The 26,662-nt window shown below is 44.0% G+C and overlaps 1 protein-coding gene across 1 annotated transcript in view; it reads left to right on the top strand.

The window, feature by feature from the left end:
• The first annotated feature begins 580 nt into the window (after positions 1–580).
• SPOCK3 (SPARC (osteonectin), cwcv and kazal like domains proteoglycan 3) overlaps positions 581–26,662 on the top strand; it is a 1,171,449-nt gene continuing 1,145,367 nt past the window's right edge. The window contains exon 1 of the mRNA XM_085641793.1: positions 581–960. Within this exon, the coding sequence (XP_085497919.1) occupies positions 760–960 (201 nt within the window). The 5' untranslated portion in view covers positions 581–759. The remainder of the gene's footprint in view (positions 961–26,662) is intronic.

The following is a 26,662-nucleotide window of genomic DNA, read 5'->3' as shown; positions in this document are numbered from 1 at the left end:
TAGTCGTGTCTGTCGCTTTGGCATGTCCTTCAGGAGTTGTTTACAGAAATATGCATCCAAACACTGACTGTACCTATTCAAGAAATCCCGGGCACAACGTGAAGCAGTGCCGCACATCACTTTGGGAGGTCAAGCCTAGAAAGTGCCTATGGGGACCGGTGTTCACAGGTGGTCGCTGCGTTTGTGCCACTGGAGATGATTGGTCCAGTGTATCTGGGAACTTACGTACCTCAAAGTCACCGATGCTCGAGACCACACACTCGAGAGTCATTATGTCCTGCTAGTAAGCGCTAAAAAAACGAGAACGGCGGCAAAACACATCGGCGTATTGTGTAGACGGCAGGGGTTTCCACAGCCAGCTTTGCTGAGGAGTCTGATTCCGTGGGGAAGTGACAGCAGGTGACCGAGACCGTCCTTCAAAACCCTCCCTTCCCTAAGTGTCCAGCACACACATCCCCTCCACGCCCCTCGTTCTCCTTTCCACTACCAGCGGGGCCCCTTCTCCGCCTCGAAGACCTGCGAGGAGAGGAGGGAGGCACTGCGGGAAGGGAGGGAGGGAGAAGGGGTGGGTGAGGAGGCAGTGCACGCCGGCCGCACTCGCACAACCCTGGACGTGCCTGCAGACAGCGGCGGCTCCTGACAGCGGCGCAGCCTGCGGATCACAGACTGGAGCAGGAGGACATCGGTCGCTCTCTCGCCAGCACAGCCAATCGTGCGCGCCTGAGTCCGGGGACGGACGGTCGCGGGCAGCGCTCTAGGATGCTGCGGGTCTCCGGTATGGGCACTGCCGGCGCCGTGCTCTTGTGCGCAGCGCTCGCCCACTGCAGCCCAGCGGTGGCGACAGGGGGCAGCGCTAGGGCGGACAGTGGCGCTGCGGGCAACTTCCTGGATGACAAGCAGTGGTTGACCACCGTCTCGCAGTATGACAAGGAGGCCGGGCAGTGGAACAAATTCCGAGATGTAAGTGTTTCTCTTTGACAGGTACTGCCTGGCGGGCAGTCTGTCGTTGCCCATGCGGTACAGTGTGAGATACTCTTGCATGTGGAGGAGGGGAGGGTATGTGTGGGTACTCAGGCACTCTCTCACTGCATTTCATGTCGATGGCCCTACAACTTTCAGACTAAGATGTGTGCTGTCTCTAAACATGGTGCAGCATCCTATTAAAAGGTGCGTCTGCGCAGAGCATAGATCTCAGCGGGGCAGCGCGAGCTTCAGTGCAACATTGCAATATGCATTCCGCTTGTATTCTACGGACACTTGTGTGTAAAGCTACCACTCCAATCTGAGATTCACAGATGGTCGTATCTCTAGGTTCTGCTCCTATAGCTCCTAGGGCAGCGCCTGGTCTAGTAGGCGGCCTCCTGCCGAGGGTTGACAAGCACCAGACAGGGGGTCTGTCCTGAGCTGTCACTGAGAGGAGTCTACGCATCCATGTGGCTGTGGGAGAATATGTGGGCATGTGAAGTGAACCATTGTGCAGGGATTGTAGGGGTGTCAGCCTCTGGGGGCCTTTTACTGCAGCTGGGTACCTCTCCAGTCTCTCTCCATAAAGTGAGAGACTCCCTAGTGTGAATGGTCCCTTCTGTGAGATATCTGTTAAAATGGCACAGTCTAATGTGAGAGACACCCTCTTATATGACACCCCAAGTTGAGATACCCACACTAATTGAGCTTTCTGTAAGTGGCATCTGCAAATGTAACATTCACATTATTGTGGACGTTCACCTAATATGCGAGAGTCACCAACTTGTCGCGTCTCATAATGTGGGTGTCCTCTAGGGTGGGTGCCCCCCATGCATGCGCTTTCTGCAAGTAAAACTTCATAATGTGATCTGTCATGTAGATCGAATATCCCCTAATGTGCTAATGTCAGAGCTACCATAATGGGAGAGCTTTACTGTTGTGAGAGATTCACCCATATGAAATATCCTTTAACTTGAAAGACCACTTATTGAAAAAGATACTCCTAATGTGTGCCATCTAATATGAGGGATCTGCTATTGCGAGGGACCTCCTTTGTGGAAACAAAATAACGTGAGAGGTCCCGAATGTGAGAAACACCTTTAAAGTTCTGCGCACAAGAGAGGCCTAGTACCACTGCGGGAGACCCCGTGTGAAAGATGCCTTAATAGTTGTCATCCTTCCAAATGCGCGGTCCCCCTAAAGTGAGGTTACCATCTCTAATTTAAAAGGTCCTCCTAACATGACCGACTTAGTGATGTGAAAGTGCTCCCTAATGTGAGTTCCCCTTCCTCGGATAGAGTCTGCTCCGATCCGTCTCGGAGTCAGCGGTGTCAGATTGGCTCCTGCGCACTCTCCCGAGCTCCCCTCAGCCGCGCGGCTGGCAGACGGCGGGACTGGGAGCCCGCGAGCCTCTGCTTGGCACTGAAGGAGAGGCTATCGGGCTCAGGGGATTCCGCACCGGGGTCTGTGGTGTCAAGTGTTCCTTGAAGGCGGTCAGCGCAGCTAATTCTCTGTAAGGGGAAAGGTGAAAACTGGCTTCATTATATTAATTTACCTGCATACCTAAATCGTGATGTTCGGGGTGAAGTGGGGAATGAAATCGGTTGTTTTTCCTATCCCTTATTATAGTACTGGTTCAAACATTGTACTTCTATCAGCTACTTCCATTTACTCATTCGTTTTCAGATGTTCCCAACGCGCAGCGTAGCTCTTCGTGGGCATTCTTTCACCACTTCAGAGAAAATATTCTTCTACGCGTGGTTCTTGCAACGGAAGCTGCCCGCGAGCTCCCGCTCGGGGCACGTACTGTAACCAGAGCAGCGGCGGGAGGACTGCAGCGCGAACCAGGCAGTCATCCTGCCGTCTTCGTAAATATTTTATGAGCGGCGCATCCAGATTTCGCGATATTGTGGCTATCAGATGGGCCCGTTAAGCAGCAGTCAGTGCCAGTTGCTACCATCTCCAGAATGTTTCGCCAGACAGGAAAGAACAGTGCCATTAGGAGAAAGACTTACGTGCCCAGGATATACACTTTAAAAAGAAATCATTTGTTCTGCGTCAGCACCACTGGACAACATGTTCTAATAAAGTTAATATAATGAGGCTTTGTACTCACGGAGGTCTCGCAAGTTTCTTGATGTGCTCGGAATGCTGTGGTAAATAGAAAGACAAGCACGTCCCGACGTCAGTATTTCACCACACTTTGCCTATTTCCAGGACCACTAGAGTTATGCTCAGGGTTACCAAATTATGCTTCATGAAAAGGCAAATTACACGTAATGCGCAACATTTTGTGATAGTATTACTTCATTCTTTAGTAATTTTTACAGATGGTAACACTGCATGAACAAAGATTTCACCTCATTAGTAACCATTTAACAACCAAATATAGCGATGGGCAACTGAAAGATGACCCGTTTACCTTTGGGACAGGCATTCGACTGTGCAAGAAGACATGTCGCTATGTGTTTAATAACTTTTGACACCTTTTAGCCAGAAAAAAATCCTTTGTTAAATTCTGCAGAATATGCAGCACATGATGGATTATGCTGCAAAACAACAATTATGCGGAAAACGCAGCAACCACAGAATCGCATGATCCCAGTGGCCCTGCCTATCTCTGGTCTGAACTAAGAACGGTGGCCCTCTCCTTAGCTGGAGGCAGGGCTTTAAGTGGGCCGGGTCTCAAGGAGGCCTCGAAACGGGTCTCTATGGGGCTCTGTTTTGTGCTCTGGCACAGGCGGTCCATTGTTTTCCAGACTGCAGTGACAGCAGGTACAACGATGTGCGCTGCTCACACTGCTCACTTCTCACTGGTGGAGAAGTTACGGCATGACGTCATGCCAGGTGAGCGTTGTAGGGAAGGGAAATCCTTTAAAGACAGTCATTTTCTCTCGGGATTTCCCTTCCCCTTTTAAAACTCAGGAGCAGCAACATTGTCGTGGTGTCACCAGGACTTTAAGTGGAAGCTTTTTCAATAATATATACAAGCTATAGTTGCTGTTTATTTATCTTATGCAACTAACCATTGACAAAGCCAAAAGTCCTGACTTGTTGTAGGTATAATGTTACCTGTTGTATCATATATCTGGATTCAATGACAGAAACAGCAAAATAGAAGTCAGGCTGCACACTATCCTAAGCATAGATTGTTAGCTTACTGTTTTTAGCCACGCCCTTAATGACGTTGGCCACGCCCATATGAGAGACCCCCCTGTTTTTTCATCCCACTTAAAGCCCTGGCTGGAGGTGCTCACTATACTTACTCTCTGATGAGAACCTGGGAGGAACTCTATAGTTGGCAATAATGTGGAAGTTATGATGGGGGTGCAGGGCCTTATCTGGCACTGCTTCGAAGAGGAGAACATTGAGCACATTGGACCCTGAGGGGGAGCGAAACAGCTAGAACTCCTGCAGGACAAGGAGTTGGGGAGGCTTCTCCGGCTACCACCAAGAGAGTCCCAGAATTAATGCCCACCACAGACATCATTATGCAGCTTTTAGTCCAAGGTTCCTATCGCGGCTTTCCAATCCTTGATTTATTCTCATAATGCAAATAAAATGGATGAATACTGTCAGTTGCTGCAGCGCCCAGGAACCAGCACTCGAGCGCTCCATAGAACGTAATGTTATTTAGCAATTTTGTGACGTGCCTCTCCACCGGGGCTGGCCCTGGGCCCGCGAACAACAAATGACGGCTCTGCGTGCGCGCGCCCCGGTTGCGAGGAACGTTGGCTGTCAGACCTTTCTTCATACCAGTTTGTTTACAGAGTCAAAGTTAAAAGAGTTAGTATCGACAAGAACCAATCGTCGCTGAGCAAGATGTCAAGCATTATAACAAACATGTTGCATACATCGTAGTAAATAAGAAATTGTAACTTTTCAGCATCTGCATGGCTTGAACGTCACATCTGCCTGTTTCTAAAGCTCGTGTACATTGCACTAAGGATTAAAGTACATATATAGTTTGAAACAGAAATCAATGTAACTGAAGCCCACCCTCATCCATTCTTTTTCTCTTTTCATTGAAAGCATTTGCAGAGTTGAGAAACTTTATGCGGTGCATGTCGTCCAATCTCCACCCTCGCCCTTTTCTACTCTGTTGTTCAAGTTTCTCGAAACGTCTCCCTGGCCTGCACAACCCTGCCTCACTGACACTGCAGGCTGAACCCAGCTTCAGGTGTCTATCTATTTTATCAGCCTAGCCCGAGCATGCTTTTCATACCCAGTCCATTCACCACGGCCCTCCTAAGCCACATCCAGCCGTAGTCTCAGTCCGTGCCACACTGATCCGAACCCCCGTGCATGGAATGGGCTACTTCTGTTCTCCTCCAATGACGACGTTTAGAATTCAGCAAACTGGGTCGGCTTTGAATTTGTAAAGGCACGCTGTACGAGGTTATTTTTGCATAGTATGGAAAACTGCATGGTTTAGCTTGCAGACGGTAATGTTTTTAGTATCTGGGAAATCAACAGTAAAAACCCCGTCCATCAGACCATAAAACAGACCCACAAACAGGTAAAACAAGCATTTGCAATGCAATAGGTCTCGCATTTACGAGAAATTGAGCTATTGGCATTGTAAATGACAATGTCTATATACAATGCCAATAGCTTAAACTATCACAAATGCGAGACCTATTGCATTGCGAATGCTTTCGCACTATAAACATTTTTTTGGTTTTTTCTTTTTTAAGTTTTAGGCAAATGCGTGTCCTGACGGCTACAAAGCTATTTGAGAAAATACAACTTGGTGGCTGTATTTAAAGCCTACCGAGTAACAACACATGTAACAGGGTGTGTCGCCTTGGGAGATTACAAAATGAGACAAGGCGGTGCTAAAGAGGAACTACTAATCCTATTGCCAAATGAACAGCCACAGTTTACAGTGGACAACTACATAAGCCAATGTAAAATATGGGCGCTGAGTGGGCGGAGCTTCAAGTCCCTACTTGCCTACAGCATGCGTCGCAGAGCAGCCAGCGAATATGCTGCTCAGGCTCGACCTAAAAACGAACGCTAAATATTGCAGAGGAAGGCTTAAGCCACAACTGGATCAATAACAAGCAATTCAAATATACTGGCAAAAGGATGCAAACATTCCTTATGTTTATATATTACTTAAGATTCAGAAAACAAGGATTCCAACCCTACTGATGCCCTTCCATTGCTGGCTGTGGTTCTATATTGGAGCAACATTTGCAATGCATAGGAATATTTCTGAAGTCACTGATTAAAGATACCCCAGATGTTTGTAAGTGACTCTGTGGATTTTATTAATAAAGTAAACGGTACACAATTTGACCCCTCGTAGAACATCGTGGTGTGCTGAGATATAGACACATTAGATTCAAACAGACCTCAGGATGAAGACATTGAAGTGATTGGAGATTTCATGAGCAAAAGAGAACACATATACGTTCCCACTAATTTTCTGGTTAGTCTGGCATTTATAATCACTTGAAATACTTTTTTCACGTATAAAAATATCTTTCTCCTACACATTAAGAGAGTAGTGACAGGCTGTGTCTTTGTTTCAGAATTCACTAACCTTTTTATGTTTTATTTTGTGGCACAATGGATCATCTACACTAATAATACTGTCTCACTAAGCAATAGATCATGGCTAAGGTACTTCAGTGATATTTTTTTTGTTATGAAGAGACACAGAACAGAAACTCCCCACTTTTCATGACTTTTTAAGTAATAGAACACCAGATCTCACGGTTCACTATACATCTGGAAAAAGATAAAAACAATTCTGGAGTAATATGTCAATAACCAAGAGAACACACTGATAACCAGTCTACATACCACACCAACATAGCAGAATTCCCTCTTACTCTTTAATAGTTATTAAAGAAATCTAAATCAGAACTTTTCCCCTAATGACAAGTCACCATATTCGCAAAAAGTATACGGACAAAAAAATAAGCATTGTCAAAGCCAATAGGTTTCACCAATGCTAAAACTATTGGCTTTGTCAATGTTTTTTTAGAAGTGTTGCACAGCAGTGACCGCAATGCTGTGTAACATGGCTGATAGTAAAGAAAATGAGAGCTATGATGCAGTCAATGATGGCTGCGTAACTGCGTTATTTTTTTCTTGACTTTAAACCCCGTGGTACAGCAGCCGGCATTACTGTGAAACAGGTCAGTTAAATAAATAAGGCAAGGGACAGAAGATGCCCTAACAGAGGGGCATGCATGGAAAGCAGAGAGCCAATGGTCGAAAATGTTCTCTGATCTCGAACAAGTGCTGAATCAGTGACACTGTGATGCTCACAAGACAGGGCTGATGAAAATCAAGATACGCAGAAGGAACAATGAATAATTAAAAGGTTCAGTTATGAATCAGTCGAGGGCAGCGAAACACACTGGGGAACTAGATAATAGGACGGAGGCCCACGAAAGCGAAGCAGGGTGTGCATCACAACTGCTGACATGTGCAAGGACATGAGCTCCAAGGCCTCCTACCCACGATCACGCGACTGAAAGGCACTGCTGAACCCAGAGTGGTGTGGGGCAGAGAGAGTCAGTAAGATCAGTTATCAGGCACATTGCAAGATCGCACAGTATCCCAACGCCTAAGTTATGTGCAGTGAATGATATCGCTAGACTTGTGGCAATGTAGAAGACAGAGAGGGGCTCGTGATGACCGAATAGACCGAGGAAGAGGAGCTTTAGCCAACCATCCATGTGCTGTACCTGTGTGACTGTATCTCCTGGGCAGTAACTGTCAGCACAGCACTCATGCTGGCAGCCCACAGTAGACTGTAGGAGGTGTCAGAAAAAAAGTTAACCTGCTGCCCTATTGTGCACATGGTCGAAAGTATTAATCAGCTAGCGTTGACCCCTGTCATAGTACTTTTTTGTTGTTAACTTTAAACCATGTGCACAACAGGCCACACTGTGGAAGGTGCGGATGGATGGAGGGAGAGAGCAGGACGGACAGCTGGGGAAGTGGATGGGATGGTTGTGTGGACGGTGGGGGGGTTGGGGTTGGGTGGGTAAGGCAGCATGAGGGAGCCAGAGGAGGCAGGGAGAGTGCAATCAAGAGGAGACTAAGTAGAAACACATGCACTTGTATGGAGTCCGTTGACAGAAGTGAAAAAAAAAACAAGCATTGACCGCACGGCCGTAAAAGTAACGCAGCCGTGAAAGCGAAAGTGATCGCTATCGCGGGGACGTGCTCTGTGGTGGGGGAGGGGTGGAGCGAGGCATGCTGTAAGGGTGCCACGAGGAAAACCAGATGGCGGCTGTGCGCGTGCTTACGCGCGTAACCGCCAGCTTGAGGCCAGCAAAAGAGTGTGGTCGGACTTTTAAAAGCCCACTTACTAAATGTCTCGCCAGAGCAGCGCATGCGCTGGCTCAGGCGAGACCTAAAAACTGGTCCACACACTGACCTGCGAGAACAGCCCACCACTGATTGCCCTCTAGGCCAGTCCGACCCCGACTACATATTCTGTTACACAGCATTAATCGTGCATTCATGCCTTCAAACGAACTCTGAAATCTGTCGTGAAGCCCCATGCGTATCTGATGTATTTATCCTCTTCAGTTCATTTGACCTCTTTGAAGGTACACTCGACAACAGAGTGAATTATTTAATTGACCATCCAATATAGGGACTTGTAAAGCGTGCAAATGACGACTTGAAAGTCACAGGGCTGAAGAGGTTCCCTTGGCGAGGTTTGCCAGGCTCCTAATGTAAACAAAAGGTAATGCTTGCCTTTTACCCATCCTACCTCATCTATTTCACAGAGGTACCACCCCACCACGCCCACACCTCCCCATAGGAATAATACAGCAATAGCCTGCGGTGAAAAATGTCTAATACACCGTACATCGTTCTTTTTCAATCATCAAGGGCTTGGCTTTTCCTCTGTACTTCACGATCCTGCACCAGCGCCTTTCTTGGCTTAAAGGGTCTCTAGACGTCCCTTATAAATGGTGCACAATATTTTACATAAACTGTGACGTCAACAACCCTGACATAAGAAACCTTCATTGATGTCATTTCGCTTTGCTAATACCTTGATGACAGACCCATGACTGAAAATGAGTTCTAGTGATCAGCCACTGCTAGGGTGCTCTGAACATCCAGAAGAACATCTGTATCTCACTTTTCAAGAGAAACGTGTTTGTAGAGGCAGGTTACTGTAGATGTGTCAGCGCTATGAGCAGGCACATCCTGTGTTTCATGGCTGCTAAAAAGCCTGTTCTGGCTCCTAGGTAAAGCATACATAATAATGAAGTTGATCTCAAAGACGCCAAGCCACCTACTACTATTAACTGCAATATTTTATGGGTAGACATGTCCAGGCATTCCAGTAAATACATCTGAACTACACAACTTTAAACCTGCTTTCAAATACCACACTTTTTAAATGCTCAACAGAGTGCTGAGACTCCCAGTGCTGGTCCTAGCTATGAGGAACAGGCTCCCCAGAGACACAAGCCATCCTAACTACCAGTCTTCAGAAAATAATTCATAAATCACTTGCCTACATCACTCAGAGACAAGCATTGATACAACCACACAACACTCAATTTATTGGCCATCAGATCAGAACCAAAGATGAGTGTTTTACACAAAAACCTCAAACTGCTGACTACAGAACACAAGATTCACTTGTTTTCCCAGCACCCCAAACTACCCTGCTTTTGAAAACAACCCACGTCTCACCTTTTCACTTACACCCATGTATCAAAGCAGAGACGTCCAAAAATCACAAAGCTGACTCAGGGGAGTTTCTTTAACATGGAACATAACAAGAATCCACTATGTGTCGACAACCAACACATTTACGTCTAACAGGGGCAGGAATAAAAGTTAACAGTGCATCAGAATTTACAAAATCAACATTAATTCAGCAGTTCTTTTGTAGTTAGTGGAGACATTGTGCTGCTGAAAACAACAACAGGTGAAACCTTTGTGAAATGAAGAATGATCTACAGGATTAGGTCCAGTAGTTGTAATTCTGCTGGTTATTACTTATTTCTGAAAGGACCCACATGGTCGATATCATATTGCTTGGTAACTTATTCCTCCCGGAGTTGGTGAGACCCCATGGTATTATTTGGGGGGAGGGGGGGTGGGGGGGGTGCAGAGTTATCACAAATCAAAATTTGGGACCTTTAAATAAGATGATTTTTATTAACATATGACCTTTTTAGGTTTCTTCTGCACAGCACGAGCGCTGTGCCTATGAAATCTATTGCTTTTGATATACATCTTAAAAGTGGCTTACATCCTGCCCCCTCACTTCCCTGGCTTTTCATTGGTACCTGTGCTCGCCACTAACTGTTCCTCCATTTCTATTGGCTGTATCATATGTTTCTGCATTTACCAATGCTTGTTCCTCATCTGCTTCTCTTATCAGTTTGCAGTAGTTGAAATTCTGGTAACATCCGCTTTGGTGGAACCATTTTTTCATAAAGTTTTGACTCTTGCCGCTTTTTCATCTTGCAGCAGATTTACATAGTGCAATTTATCACCTGATAAATTAAGTGATTTGCCCAGAATCACCTGATGTTGTGCCTCCGAGGCTTGAACCTAAGCTCCCCATTCTCGTGATACTTGTTTGATATGGCTTGTGATCCAATGTTAGGCTGCACATAGCCTGAGTGAGTCTAACTCGCCCACTTCTGACCAGTGTATTGCCAGTAATCCAACAAGTAACGGTTGATAAAATTGCCCCATAGGAGGCCTTTCCTCATCATGTAGGCGTCACCTGCTGCTTATCGTTCCCTTGTTTGTCCACCGGTAAGGATACCAAGCGAAGGACGCTATTCTGAACAAACTGGGACAAGCGCATATCTCCTAGGCACCTCCCAGCATTTACCGACACAAACCACTAGAAATATTGTATGCTGCGCCCACCTCAGCCTCGGACTGTAGACTGGGCACTGACCCCAAGGTCTCACAGGCCACTGTCTATGTCATCGTAGGCTCCGGCTCTGACACCAGGGTGCAGCAGCTCAGGTGAGACTCCCGGACTGTAGGGGGCCTTCCCCTGATGCATCGCCCTGACCCACCCCTGCTTCTCACAGAGACACCCCTCAGAGACCAGAGCTGCCCTCTTTATTAAACACGGGCATAACAGGGACACCACACTTCCCATGTGGGGCAAAGGCGCCAGACTCCCTCAGGGTACCCCACTTTGTTCACTCTCTCAAAAATATCTGATAATGGCAGTTGCCATAAACCTGCAGTCTCTGAATGTGAGGGCGCCGGGTACTAGCAGAAGTCAGAACTATGCAGTGTTAGAAATAGAAGCAGGGCATCGTATGGGGGTTACTGTCGGAGCCACTGTCATAAGCACTGAGCACACCATCAACTTGTTTTGTCCTTATAATCATGGCACCGCTTGCAAAGATGGTTTCATGTCCACACCCTATGGTGATAATTAAATAAAAATAGATAGCTTACAAGAAACTGGTTACCTGGCTGTGCTGCAGTTTCCTTGCCTCGTGTGAAGTTGGAGAGTTGGAGTTAATGGGAGCTATTTTTTGGAAACAAATTTGCATATATATTTGCATCGTGTTGGAAACGGGACTGCCCAACAAGGAGTCGATAGTTCAGCTTCACAAATCAGAATGCAACCACCTTCATGGCGATTGGAAAGTGTACTATTCCTATTGCAACTTGTGTTGTGGGCTCAGCACAAGCTGCAATAGGAAATATACACTTTTTAAAAATCCTTTCACTGTGTGTCACTCACCATGCAGTGCCTGCCACACGATACATGGATGCTTTGGGGGGGGGGGCCACAGGTGCTCCACTGGCCTCATAGCGGAGGGTGTGGGGTGATGGGGACCTGCTAGGGGCCCACACAGTCCCTTTCTGACAGCCTTTCTATGGTGTCCAGACCACCATAGAAAGGCTGTTGGAAACGTGCATCGTAATCCCCAGGACAGTGCCTGAGCAGGCACGGCCTCCATTTTGGCTATTACAATCCGCTTGTCGGAGGTGGAGTGGATTCCCCCTGGAGACATCGGTCAGACAACCTGTATCATAATACAGCGGTCGGAAAGATGCCTTAGATGTCTGGCGGAACGCCACAGATGAGTTTTGGATGGCCTTCCGCTCAACATCGTATTGGGCGCTATTTCTTTGTGGGCATGTATTAAAATTAACGGTATGGCCTTACAAACCCCCCGGGTGTCATACTTCATCATTGGCCATCCCGGGGTTCACCAAAGCATGCTTTAATGGCAGAGGGGCTCCTCGTCAAATGCTGAGGGGAATTTTCTGTGGAAATAGAGAGAAGGGACGTATCCAACAAAAATCTCTACCACCTTTCCAGTAACAATACTTTAAAATTATTATATAGCCGAAGGAGGGATAATTAAATCATTAGTATGACAGATGAGACTTAAGTATGGTGCTCCTGTCCATATCAGGTCGATGTGTTTCATCATTAACTGGTCCCTCACAGGATCCGGGGCTTTCTTCAGGACCAAAAAATGTGTTCTCATCTCGTCGGGAGGAGATCGGAAGATCTAGACAAATTGTTCAAAACAAGCAGTCTTTTTAGTGGAAACACACATTTGGCCCAATTAAATCCTGTACTCAGAAGAAGCAACATGTGGGTGGAGCCTGAACCTCCCATCTCAGCAGGACTCATAGAGTTCTTTTATGTTAAACTCTTACGGTCAGGTGACAGTTGCACTGTTAAGCCAGACCTAAACATCCATGTTGATTAGTGTAGACCTGGGGTCTCAAATTTCAAACAGAAAACTCCAGTCTACAGTCTAAAGTTACTGACTGCCCTTCTCCCAGCCTATATTTGCGGCTGCCATAGAAAAACAAACATCTTAAATTATAATGTTAGCTAATACACTTTAATAGCATTACAATGTCATATGTGTACCATTGAAAGTTCAAGCTGACGCATATATGCTGCTGATGACGCAGGCAGTTGAATAACTAAATACAATTTTAACACAACTGTATGGAAGGCAACCACTTTTTTTTGTGGAAACACACAACTTCAGCCCAATCAAAACATATACTTCTATTTGCCAACATGTGGGCGGAGTCAAAACCCCTCTCATGTTAGTGCTTCTTAGAGCACTTTTGTAGGCTAATCCCATAATGTCTGGTGACAGCTTTGCTGTCAAGCCAGTCCTAAAAACATTTACACAATCTATCCTTCGACAATTGGACTGTCATTAAGCAGGAAACAGGAAATGTTTCAAGTCACCTATGCAGTATTAGATCATCACCCTAAGATATAGTACTCCTTATTGTCTGCTTGGAACTTTGAACAAAAAAATACTCACTAGAGTTAAGTTCATTACACAGATCAGCCATTTGGGTTAGAATTGTGTGCCAGGCCGGCGCTAGGCATGGGCAGTGTGGGCAGCTGCCCAGGGCCTCGCACTCAGCCTACCATCATGGGGCCCCGCACCTATCGTGTGTCCTGTTGTTTCCCTGTCGATCCAACTAAAAGAAAGGTGTCTCCTTGCAATTAGGGTCCATGGGAGGGGTTCCCTCCCCGGGCATCTCAGGGATGGTGTCTGGAGGCCTAGGGGAGGGAGATGCTACCTCTTGTCCCAGTTGTAAGGAGACCATTCAGAGACATGGCGGGACTCCCATTGTCCAGCATTTTTAGCGCCCCCATAATTTTTACTTGTAGCCCACAAGAAATTCTCACACCTTTCGGGCTGAAGGTGTGAGAATTGCCCGTGGGCTGAAAATTAAAACTGTGGGGGGCGCTGAAATGCTTGACAATGGGCCTCCCACAGTGTCTCTGAATGGTCTCCTTGCAAGGGGTCACTTATGTAAATTAGAGGGGCCACGCACATTCCCTTTTGGCCCAGGGCCCGCAAATCCTAGAACCGGCCCTGTTGTGTATTACACATTTTAAGTCCATCAGGGCCAAGTTAACCTTACAATCATCTGCAGGTAGCTGGTATTATTATAGTGAATTCTAGATGTAAGGGCTCCGCCTACCATCAGGGCTCTAATCTTCTGATGCATCACAGGAAGGATCTTTCTCAAGAATCTTAGTTAGAAGAGGCAGGCAATGATTACTGAATTGACTTGAATTTCAGGAGATGTTTCTTGTCAACTCTGAAGCCCTGATAACTGAACATGCCAACAGGATGAGGAGAATCCAACAGGCTGGATAAGAATCTAACATTCCACATATGATCTGGAGAGCAGATCAGTATCTCCATTTTGTCTTCATTTAAGTTTAGAATATTCATAACATAATCATGTTTGGATGGCCAGCAGACAGGATTGAAGTGTATATTGTATCTCTTCCAGATGGTGGTCAAGTCTGAAAATAAATCAGGAATCATTAGTGTAGGACATAAAGTCCAGACTGAATGATTTAAAAAATGTTGGTCACCAGCATCATGTAGATGTTGCACAAGATCAGAAGCAATGATGATCTCTTCGGGACTTCACTCAGGGTTTAGAATGAAGGATGGAGCAATTTATGGATTGAGTACACCCAGTTTGAAAAGACAAGAACCAGGAAAGGGTAAGTCAATCTAATAAGATACAATGGTCAGCTTGCCGAATGGGGTCAACAAAATAAATCCTGTAGGGAGTCTGGCATCCAAACAAGAAGTTCTGTCATCAGGAATGATTTAGGGGCAGAGGAAATGCAAGAGCCTAACAGGGTAAATGTCCAGTAATCGAGATATACATGAGGAAAGAAACCAATTGGTTTGTGAGTCTTCAATAGGAGGAACAGCTTTTACTAATGACCCTACTGGTATATATATAGCCTAGTTTCCTCCTGGTCAACATGGGACATATCGGTTCTTATATTATCCTATAAAAGGGGGATCTTATAAGAAACTAATGCAGCAAGCCTGTTTAACATCTTTTGTGAAGGAGGGATGCCGCAGAATATGCTGGCTTGATTAGTGAGAGCTTTAACAATGCAAGCTTTGCCTAGATTGAATTAGCAGATGTTCAAATACATTTCTCATGATAGAGGACTTTGGTTTGATGAAGGCATCCTATAAACTGTCTGAGCTGAGTTTTTCTTAGGCTTGAAGTTATTTGGTAGATTAGAATTGACTCCGCTTTCACTCTGCCTGCCATATTTGAAGCCTCTCTGCCATCAATTAATCTGTGCACCAATAATTGGTTGGTCTCCTAAAGGCTGTTTTTATTTGAGCTGGGAATGTTTTCTGATCAAAGACAACAGACAGTTATTGAATCCCTGAAGCTCTTTAGGGCAGGCAGCTTTTGTGACTGATGCCCAGAGATGTTCGAATAGCACAATGCCCTAATATAGCACCATTGTCTACTATAGATGAGATTGAAAATTATTAGACTGGAGAGTTGAGTGAGTGGATTTATTGGTGATTAGTGATGTCAAATTAAATCAAATGAAAAATCAACAAGGTGATGGATGGAATGCTTGCATTAATCTCAGCCAGTGACCTTCGCTTAGGGCACATCCCAAACCATTGTTTTTCTGCCCACCTTGCCACCTCAGTGTGGACCCAGCCATTGTCAAAGCAATCTTGACCTGCTCCTCATCCGAACAGTCCAGCCTGAACTGCCAGTTCAGGCCCTCCCTGATATGGAACACATACGCGGCACACTCAGGATGACAAATGCAAAAATAACAAGTTGATGTATGTAATGGTTGAATTGATCTCAACCACTGGTAATTGCTCAGGTCACATCCCAATCCATTATTTATTTGCCCACCATGCCACCTCAGTTTCAACCCAGCCACATGCAAATCAGTCTTGACCCTGCTCTTTATGGGAACAGTCCAGCCTGAACTGTCAGACTAGGTCATCCTTGAACTGTAACACTAGAAACCTAGGACCAGTTTCACCCTAATTAGGACTCTTCAGACAGGAATAGCTTGGATCCAGTGGCACAGTGAGCCCAGGACTCACATCTGGGCATACCTGGCACATTTATGGTGGCAAATACAAAAACAACAAATGATGGATGGAATGCGTAAATTAATATCAGCCACTGGCAATCGCTCAGTCGGCATGCCAATCCATTGTTTTTTTGCCCGCTATGCCACCTGAGTTTGGACTCAGCCATATGCAAATCAGTCTTGACCCTACTCCTGCTAACAATGGACTGGGATGCAGCCCGAGTGATTACCAGTGGCTAAGATTATTTTGAGCATTCCATTCATCACTTTTTGTATACTTTAGTGTGTGGCCCAAGTGGGACAGGTATGCCCAGATGTGTTTCCCGTGCACACTGTGTCACTGAAACCAACCTGCACCTGGCTGGTGAGCTCATAACTAGGGTGAAACCTGTTCTGGGTTGATTATGTTCTAGTTCAGGGAGGACTTGGCTTGGCAGTTCAGGCTGGACTATTCTGATTGGAGCAGGGTCAAGACGGATTTGCATATGGCTGGGTCCAAACTGAGGTGACATGGTGTGCAAAATAATGATGGACTGGGATGCAACCCGCGTAATTACCAGTGGCTGAGATTAATTTATCACTTTTTTGTGTACTTCAGTGTGCCGAATTGAATCAAGGCCTGATCAGTCAAGCAGGAGGATGAATGGAAGAAACCTTGACTGAGTTAGGAAAAAGAAAGATTAGATCCATATTGTTTCTTTCCTGTTTGAGCCCAAAGCCTAAAGTGAGACCTAAGTATGGGTTAGTGGTGTTGGTCAATGGAGCCTTATAATGGGCATAAAAGTTATGAAGCACAATCACGATCAGAAAGGTAATGATTATGTATCCATTTATTTATTCGAAATTTTCAGGAGAATACAGCCGAGGCTGACAGGGGTATGTCAATCAATAAAATACAAATAACACAGGAGTCCAATAATAGGAGTTGACAAGGTAAGACCTCCTCAAACCTGTAACACAATTTGGGGTCAGTCATATTCAGACTAGATTTAAAGGCCACTGCAACTTCGCCTTCTGTACGCTCCTTTCCGTCACAGTGTACCAAGTTGTAACTATTGGGAAGCAATTCCAAAATGTGTGGCCAAATGTCCTCCAGCATTCAGGTCTTAGTCATGTGCTGTATGAGCATCTGAATATCCTGAGAAGGAGATGCATTTCATCCTTAAGCTTAGGGAGAAACCTTTCTTTAAGAAATGCTGAGAATGCTGTGATAACTGTGATGGAGTTTTTGGTGCTTGTTCTTTGTAGTGGTTGATTAGTACATATGTAAAATTCTAGCTCATTAATCCTAGGCAAAACATGCGGTGAGAAAGGGCACATGTTGTACCAGTGTACTAATGTAGAATACTAGTATTCCATTGCAGAATGTATGGTTGGAATGTGTTGGGTATAAAACTCTGACGGGTGGAATGTTTGGGCAGAGCTGAGGTTAACATGACCTGCATGACGTCTGTCTGTTAAATCCGGTGGGCCTGTTACTTTTGGAATAAAGGACACATTTTACTACATCCTAGTTGTGTGCGCTGTACAGCAAATGTTCAAAAGAATTTGGTGACTTCTTGAGAAGACCCACTTTTATTCCGTTTGCCCGTGGTTGTGCAGGCCCAACCGAGATGCTTTGGAAAACCTGATAAAGAACACAACATTGAGACACAGCAAGTACTTTATTTAATTTAACATGCTTCTTCCATTAGTGTTAGCTGTGCAGTAAAGGAAACTTGTGAATTTACGCTGTGGTCAGGATTTCCATAATGGCCTTGAAACTGACTGTTGAATCACATCAGGAGGCAGTTCAGTTAAAATATGAAGGGGCTTATTTATGAGCCCCTTGCAACACTTTTGCGCCGCCATTGCATCATTTTTCATGATGGTAGTGCTGGCCTAAACAATGTACCACATTGCGCCATATTTACAAGTTGACGCATGTAGGCAAATGCGTCACCTTGTAAAGCCCTGCACCACATTATACCTGCGTCAGGTATAATGTAAACCCCCACGCCTGCCTCACAGCAGGCATAAGGGTGATGCAGTGCTATGTGTGTGGGCCATCCTCATGCATTGCTGGAGTGGCATCATGCTTGCAGCACAAGTCCACAATGTGTGAGTTTTGCGCAGACAGTTACACCAGGATTCCTGACGCATCTGTCACTACATGCGACATAGAGCGCTGTACAGTAAATACGGCACCATCGTGTCGCAAGGAGGGAGCAGTGAAAACTGTTGCATCGCTGTTTTTACGCAGCAAGAGGACAGCTTTTATAAATAAGCCCTGAAGTGTGCACCGCTGTGTCTGTTCCTGCCAAGCGTCCGTTGAGCCGGCAGTGCACTTGGAAGCGAATGCACAGCTAACAGAGATGTGTGCCACGCGACCTTTCACGTGCATCAACTATTTTCTGCACCCAGTGTATAATGCATTGAGGCTCACCACACAGAGCCATGGTGCAAATTTATATTAAAAAATCTCAGCAACAGCTTACCTCATCCCTGCTGAACTCTATCCTCTTCAACTGAGTTTGGGCTTTTGTTTTGTGCTTCATTTGGGTTATCTAAGCTGATTAGTGGATTGTTTTAAGTTTAACAATCTGCTAGAATGCTAACTTCTCCAAAGATATCATGAATGTGGCACATGCCCAATACATGAATCAACCTAGAGTATTTTTGCAAAATCGAGGAGAGCCCACATTAAAATGGAAAAATTGGCACAGAGAAATTCTTTTACAATTAGCTGAAGTTTAGCCCACATATGGACAACTTGTATATTGGGACTTATATAATGAAATAGTTAGAAGAATGGAGAAACAGTATACAAGGGACCAAGTATCATGGTGGAGAGGCCCACATTGTTTATGAGGAAGCAAGGAGACAGTGAAAGCATTGAGGAGTTTGACAAAAAAATGTGTGCAAACATAGTCCTGACTTCAGAATTTGGTACCCCCAGAATCAAAGGGCCATTGGGTGTAGTCCACATTGGTGATGTTGAGCTCAACATCATGGCAGACTCCAGATCGTCTGTCACAATTTTAACTGAAGATATGTTTAGCACTGATATTAACCCCAAAGCTTTTGGGGAATTTAACATCATCATGTTCGGTTATTTCGAAAACGAACTCGAGTCTAGGGGATGGTCTATAAGAACAAATATTTATGTTGCTATGAATTGTAGGAATATCACAGGGTGGCAGGATTTACCTTAATCCCAGTTCAGAAGATCCCATTTTGTTAGGAGACGTGCCAATTTTGAATGTTCAGGAAAATAAAGAACAATTATACATTGATAAGATATTCGAAAAGCATGTTAATGTATTTTCAACAACCCTAGGTTTTGGTAAAGGTTTTGAACATAGAATCAAATTAAAGAGTAATGCTATGCTGGTAAGTCACAAGGTACATATTGTACCATTTTCTGTTAGAGATGATCTTAAAAAGTTATTTAATGAATTGTGCAACAATGGGATAATTGAACCAACTGATTCAGCTGAGTGGGTATCTGCTATTTTCATTCTGGAAACAAAACAGGAGACTTCAGGACTTGTGCTGATTTAAAACCACCAAACAAAAATATTGTTGTTGATTGCCATCCCATACCAAGATTCAATTAAATGTTAGCAGCTATCAATGCATCATCCCATTTTACCATAATTGACCTTAAATAGGCCTATCATCAAGGTCAAGTTATCTGAAGATTCAAAGGATCTCACAACTTTTCTGACACCCTTTGGAGTAGTCAGATACTTGCACAGGCCTTTTGGGCTAACGTCTGCTGCTAGTGTCTTCCAAAACGGATGGACATCCTATTTAGTCAAGTACATGGAGTGCAAACATTTCAGGATAACATTATGATATATGCCAAAAGTTTTGACGAAGACAATAGAATAATAAATCATGTTTTGGACATAGAAGAGAATAAAGGAGTTACAGAAAAAGTAAATGTAACTGTTTGCAAACCAGGGTAGATTATCTAGGTCACATAGTGTCATTCTGAAGGAATTTTACCAAAGCTGGACATTGTTTAAGTAATCCACATGACACTACTGCACCTAATAGCAGGGATGCTTTAAGATCATGTATTCGATTAAGCGAATATTACTCTTGCTTTGTTCATAATTATGCATTTCTGGTTGAACCACTTAGGTCATTGCTATGAAAAAAAGGTGAAATTTGAGTGGAGTTAAGAGCAACAAGAGCTTTTGATAAGGTCAAAAAGATGATAATGAATGTATCATCTCCTAAAGCGTATGCTTATGACGGAGAAAATATGGTGACTGTTGACATCAGTGTGCTTGGTCTTGGTGCCATTTTCACACAAATATTAAAGGGCAAGGAACAAACTGTTGCATTACTCTCACACTTTGAAAGACTCTGAAGTACATTATAGCACCATAGGGAGAGAAGTTGGTCTAAGGGCTAGGGCGGTCGACCTCGAAGCTGGGGAACTGGGCTCGGCAATGACGCTGAACATCCTGTGATTCTGGGCAAATCACTTAATCTCACCGTGCCTAACAAAAATGAATGTGTCCTCATGTAATGCAACTGGTGCTATGTAAAGCGCTCTGATACCCGGTTCCGGTCAAGTTTTTTTTATATAAAACTCTGTAAAAAATAAAATAAAGTATTGGGCACTTGAAAAATTGAAAATGTTTTTGTGGGGCAAGAAATTCATAATAATAACTGATTTCAAACCTTTGCAACTACAGGGACAAGGTGTGGACAGACTCACATAGGTCTGTTTTGGCCCGATGTCAGAATGCCCAGTGTGTGTCCACAGCATGGCCACACAGTGGCCCTCCTTTCAAAAGCGTATATGAGTAATGCTCGCTGTCTGACACGTGACCCAAAAACTAAACAGAGAAACATATTGCAGTACTTCCCCAACACAGAGATGGGTAGACATAAAGGAAATACAGCCTTAGAGTGATCTATAGCAGAAGCTCCAAGTAATACAACAATTTAGAAAAGGGGCAGTTCCAGTATAAAACACCAATGACGTTCCGAAAATAATTGAACAAGACACTTTATAATGTTGAGAAAGGGATTTAGGTTTATTGCCTTACTCGGTCAATCAATAGTGTGCATAGAGAAAACAAAAGTGACCTGAATAGGTAGGGTTTCAGTCACTTAACAAACTTATATTTCTGAAGAGTCCCAGCTCTCTGCCTTTAAAGAGACACCCGCCACTTGTCACATGGATAAAACAACTAGACCAAAAGATGTAAATCAATGCAATGCTTCCTCCGATACATTGGTGGCTAGAAATAGAACAACACACATCAGTAGCACTTTTTTCGATATTTCATTAGTTTCCATAATATATGTCAAACAATAGAATACATATTTTCACTACAATATTTTAACAATAGGTAACGAATGACCTAAGAGCAATAACAGTGATTCGGAGTAGCTAATCATAATTAAGGCACAGAAAATACTACAGAAATGATCAAATGAAGACTAATGTGAGGGAGGGCTTGATGTCTCTAAGGGATGGCAGTATTGAAACCAATGAGTTTTACCTGAGGCACAATTTGTGCTTATTAAAACTTTTTAGAATCCTTACCTAACAAAGACTTCTCTAACATGTCACATTTTCATAAGCAAACAATGTTCATTTCTGAGTGTTCATTGTTTCACTATACTGTATGAAACATGCCTTTTCTACATCGACCCTGGAAGCACAGCCAGTGATTCTTATGTTTTTAGGGGTTTGACAAATCGTTTGGTTTACTTATGTGAAATTTCACAAAAACTGCAGAAGTTAAGCGAAATTGGTTTTGCTGGTATCTCTCGTGTTATTTTCAAGCAAGGGCATACCCTGCATAAAAAATAATGCAAGATTCCTTGAAGAGACTGGTTCAAGAAGGAGCTTTCTCACAATAAGAGTTTTCTGCTTGAATTGTTTTCCTTGAGAAAAATTAACATGAAATTGCGGGATTCAACATTTTGTGAATTGCTCCAAATGTGCATAATGCAACGTTTGTGAATTTTGCCCATGTTATAACCCTAATTTTAACCCTACCATTAACCAGTTCCAATGTTAGCAGATGTTCAATGAGCTTACTATGTTTGAGGGTTGCATCCTGCTAGCGGTTTTGTTTTGGTTGGTATTTGAATGTGTTTGTCATAAAAGATACTGGCCATACTTGTATTGTTGGAAGTAAGTTGCACAGTACTCTACGTTACCAGCAAATTGAACCACTTAGGTATTTTGCATTGTTTTGGCGTCATTTCAATAGATAATTTTGCACAATAATTTCAAGTACCATTGCCATCATTTCCTGCTAACAAATTAAAATACGACATACATAGCACTGTTTATGTGGTGTAACCAATACTACCAAACGTTAAACTATTTAAGTGATCTGGCCCTTCTGGCCTAATTTGAGCCAGGGACATTCAGGGCCTCTTTTATGAGGTTTTGGCACAGGGTTGCGCCACAAGGAATCTTGTGGTGCTGCACAGCGTCACAAGCAAACGACAGGAATGCGCTGTATCTATGAGATAAGGCGCATTTCTCTCCTTTTCCCTTGCCCTGGCACACAATGGGCTCCCATGTGCTAATGCAAGCACCCTTGCGCCATGGTGCAAGGGTGTCTACATTGTAGGGGGTAATTGTTTTTGGGCAGGAAGGGACACCTTTCTGCTCAAAAACAATCACAAGAGGTGTGTTCTATGTGCGCTGCAAAATTCAGCACACATAAAAGGAAAGAAACAACGAGAAATAAGGATATTTCTCCTAGTGTTGCCTCACAAATGTCACCACAGGGGTGGGGTTAAAATCTGACACATTGCCAGGTTTGTGATTCCTCATCGGTGTTGCGTGGGAACACTCACTGCAACACCCATGGAATGCACCTTTCACGCAGTGTTCTGCGTTAAAGGCCATGCAATGCCATGCAAAGTGGCTTTGCGTGGCCTTGTAAATATGCTGCGGCACATTTCACCACTGGAGCATCAAAAAAGAGACACTCTGACAGCGCAAAAGTGCAGATAGGGTGTCTTCTTCCTGAAGCCAGTTTGTTCACATTTCTATCATGCTGATTGGGGCAGTGGTACTGCAGTCCCAGTGGAAATATCAGCCGGTGTAACGCTGGTAATGATCAATGATTAAGAATAATAAGTTAAGGTTTTAAGCAAGAGATAAACAGGATGACACAGAATGTCTTATCAATGGATAAACAGAAGCAAAACAAAATTCTTCATGCTTTTTAGGAACAGGCTATATGCTTCCAATTTACATTTCACAGATTATCGTGTTTCAGGAGGCCCTTGTTTACTGTATTTTGATCTTTCTGTTTGCTGCCTCTGTTTTTTAATCTACATGTTATATACAATATTTAATTATTATCTGGTTAAACATTTTGGGAAGTTCAAGATAGATTATTATGCATTGGTACAAAACTTCCCATGAAGGGGAATGTGCTCCCATAAGGTACATGGTTAAAAGAGCGAGGGCCTGCTGACATTAGGAGACTGTCATCCCACCTCTTACATGGCCATCAAGAGTCAGTGTGAAAGAAAGCTTTAGTCACACGCCTGCTGCTTTGTTTCACAGAGAGGGCTGTCCGAATCTGTGAGAACATCACCTGCTATTGTGGTCTGGTCCTCTCTCTTCCTGTAAATACCAATTGCTTATCAGCAACTGTAGTCTTTTGAAAGTATGGTTTCACATTTGCTATTGCCATTTTGCCCATTTCAGATGTATAGTTGTGTTTTTAATAGTTCCAGACTACCGTCTCCAGCCTGATAGCCATATTATTGCTGACCATTCATAAGGAATATTGAATTCTGAGATCTAGCTAAATAGTGTTTTTAGAAATGGCGGTCTCTAGTTGGCAGAGGTTTACACCTTGTCCAAGTAGGGACATGTCCTTCTAGTCAGGATGAGGGAGCCGCACACTTTAGATAACCTCTGCTCACCCCCTTGGTAGCTTGGTACGAGCAGACAGCCTTATCTCAAAGGCAATGTGTTACATATTTGTACCCTAACATTCAGTGATAACACTACAAATGGACACCACACCAGTTTAGAAAAATGAAGTGTCTTTAACTTAACCAACTAGACCAAAATGACAAAAATTCACAATACATACATTATTATATCACTATTTGGAATTATTACTGCAAAAGTAGTGCTTGTAGAAACAAATAGCTCCAACTGGGGCTATTACAACTTAGTGACAGGCATACATCAAAAGTACAGTGCCGACTGCGAGGTGCGCGGGCTGGCCACGTAGTCACATGGACCCCCAAGAAACAGTACCTTGAAAAACAAAGTCAAAAGATGGTGCACTGAGGTGAGGCTTTGCTGGGCCAAGATGAGCCTGGATCCTTACTGCCACAGGGGAGACGAGGCATTGAGTCCGGTCTGGCAGGTGAGGTGAAGCGGTGTCAACTATGAGGCGTTGGTTCCATTCAGCAGTGCAGAGTCTATGAGGTTGGAAAGTCACTGCATCGATAACTGACGGGCATTGGCGGGTGTGAGAGCTGTGGTGCAGGCATTGTGGTGTGTCGTGCACTTCTTGAGTGGTGCCCACTGCCTCAGTGCAGGCTGCTGCATCACTGGCGGCATCGTTGATGACATTGGTGTTGTTTTTCTTGGGATGCAGCACCAACCACACGATTCCACGGTCACCCTTTGGCAATCAAGAGTCCAGCAGAGGAGTCCATGTGCTGTTTAACAAGTTGCAGGTGAAGACTTTGTATCCATGAGACTTCAGAACAGAGACAAGCAATATTCCAAAATATTCCAAGCCCTAGGAGAATTATCTTAAGAGGATACCACAGCAAAGCAAAAGTCAAGTGCTTTCCACTGCCCACAGACAGAAGCAGCATCTGCATGCCAACCCAGCAAAGCAACACAAAGCAAAGGGGAAATACTCCTCCTGACAGCTCTTCCGCTCTTCTTCTTGGCAGGTTCATCTTAATCCAGAAGTAATCTGAAATTCTGAGTTATTAGGTCCAATACTTATACCCCAATTTCTCTTTGTAGTCTTTGTTTCAAGAGTCTCTGAGCTCAGAAAAAAACAGTTCTGTCCTCCCTGGTCCAGCTTCACTACAGGAGGCAGCAACAGACTTGTGCAGAGCAGACACAGCCTATACAGGTGCTAGTGAAAACTCCTCCCACCACTCCAAATGCAGAAAGGTCAATTCAACTTGGCCTCGAGTCAGCCAGGAAAGTAAGGACCCACCTCAACCCCCTTGTGACTGTCAGGAGTGAATGTACATCTCGAGCTCCTGTCACTCCAAAACCAGAAGGTGAATACACAAACCGGCAGAGACGTACAGGATGCTTAAGCAAGAAAATGTCAACTTTCTAAAAGTGGCATTTTCAAACACATACTTTAAAAAACGCCTTTACTAAAATGTGTGTTATTAAATTCTTAATTCAGAGTGCCTAAATTCCACATATCCAGCTGTTTCCAATTGAAATTTACGCATGTAAAATACTACAGTGCAGCTCCAATGATAGCCTGTTGCAGAGCCAGTCCTCGCAATAGTGAAAATGCACAATATTTCACTATCAGGACATGTAACACACACCAGTACATGCCCTACCTTCACATACACTGCACCCTGCCCATGAGGGTACCTTGGGCATACCTTAGGGGTAATGTACATGTAAGAAAAGGGAAGGTTAAAGCCTGGCAAGTGGATGCACTTCCCAGGTCGACATGGTAATTAAAAACTGCGTGCAGACACTGCAGTTGCAGGTCTCTGTCACATTTGAAGTGCTACACGTGTGGGCGGCACAATCTGTGCTGCAAGCCCACTAGTAGCATTTGATGTACATGCCCTGGGCACACATGGTGCACTTTCCTTGGGATGTACCAGTAAATAAAATGTGCCAATCATGGATAACCAATCATAAATACAATTTACACAAGGAGCACTTGCACTTTGACACTGATCAGCAGTGGCAAGATGCCCAAAGCATCAGAGCCAGCAAAAACAAAATCCAGCACACAGTCAGAAAATGTAGGAGGTAGAGGCAAAAAGTCTGGGGAAATCACACCGAGGATGCCATGTCTAACAAGTTTAATCTGTAAAACAATAATGTAAAAAAATGAAGATTTTGAGAGCCGTTGCTATCTCACTTATACATATATTAGTTCTCATGATTCATGAGAACAGCCCCATTGAGGCATTTTTCCATTCACAGTGACCTCCCAAAGATGAACAATAGATTATTTTACTCACATAACCAGTCACTCACTCACTAATTTACTCACTTTGTTACTGATACAGAAGTACACTCAACCAAATGCATTGACTCACACATACACCCAGTTTCAGTCACTCATACACTGTAAGCCAATCACACTGTTACTGAAACAGATACACACACTGATTGGCATATAGCCATTGTAAGACATACTTCCACCCTCTTTTCACCCACACAGCTCTGAACTAAGGAGCCCTCAATTCTTAAACACATATAATTTTTCACATATAAATTCTTACTCACACAAGCATTCAAAATCATCATCACACAAAAATTGGGTGGGCATCCAATAATGGCTCATGGTACTGGTTATTTGTGAAGCTTAGTTATAACGACATCTTAAAGCGATTGATAAACTACATCCTTAAGAATTTGGGTCCATAAGAGCATTTAGGAACAATGGCCCACGACCAGACAATGCCAAGCCACCATGGACATAATGTGAAAGCTGTCTCCGTCAATAGCTATCTGTATACTGAGGCGAAATGTACTTATGGCGTTTGTGGTCCAAGTATTGCACTTATTGTACTCCCTGTGAAAATAAAAAATTCAATAAAACAAATTTTGAAATAAATAAAGCCCTGGCCTATTCTCAACTTCTA

Source organism: Triturus cristatus, chromosome 2_2, assembly GCF_964204655.1.
Source record: "Triturus cristatus chromosome 2_2, aTriCri1.1, whole genome shotgun sequence".
NCBI classification, from domain to species: domain Eukaryota; kingdom Metazoa; phylum Chordata; class Amphibia; order Caudata; family Salamandridae; genus Triturus; species Triturus cristatus.
This window is presented reverse-complemented; position numbering and strand designations above follow the sequence as displayed.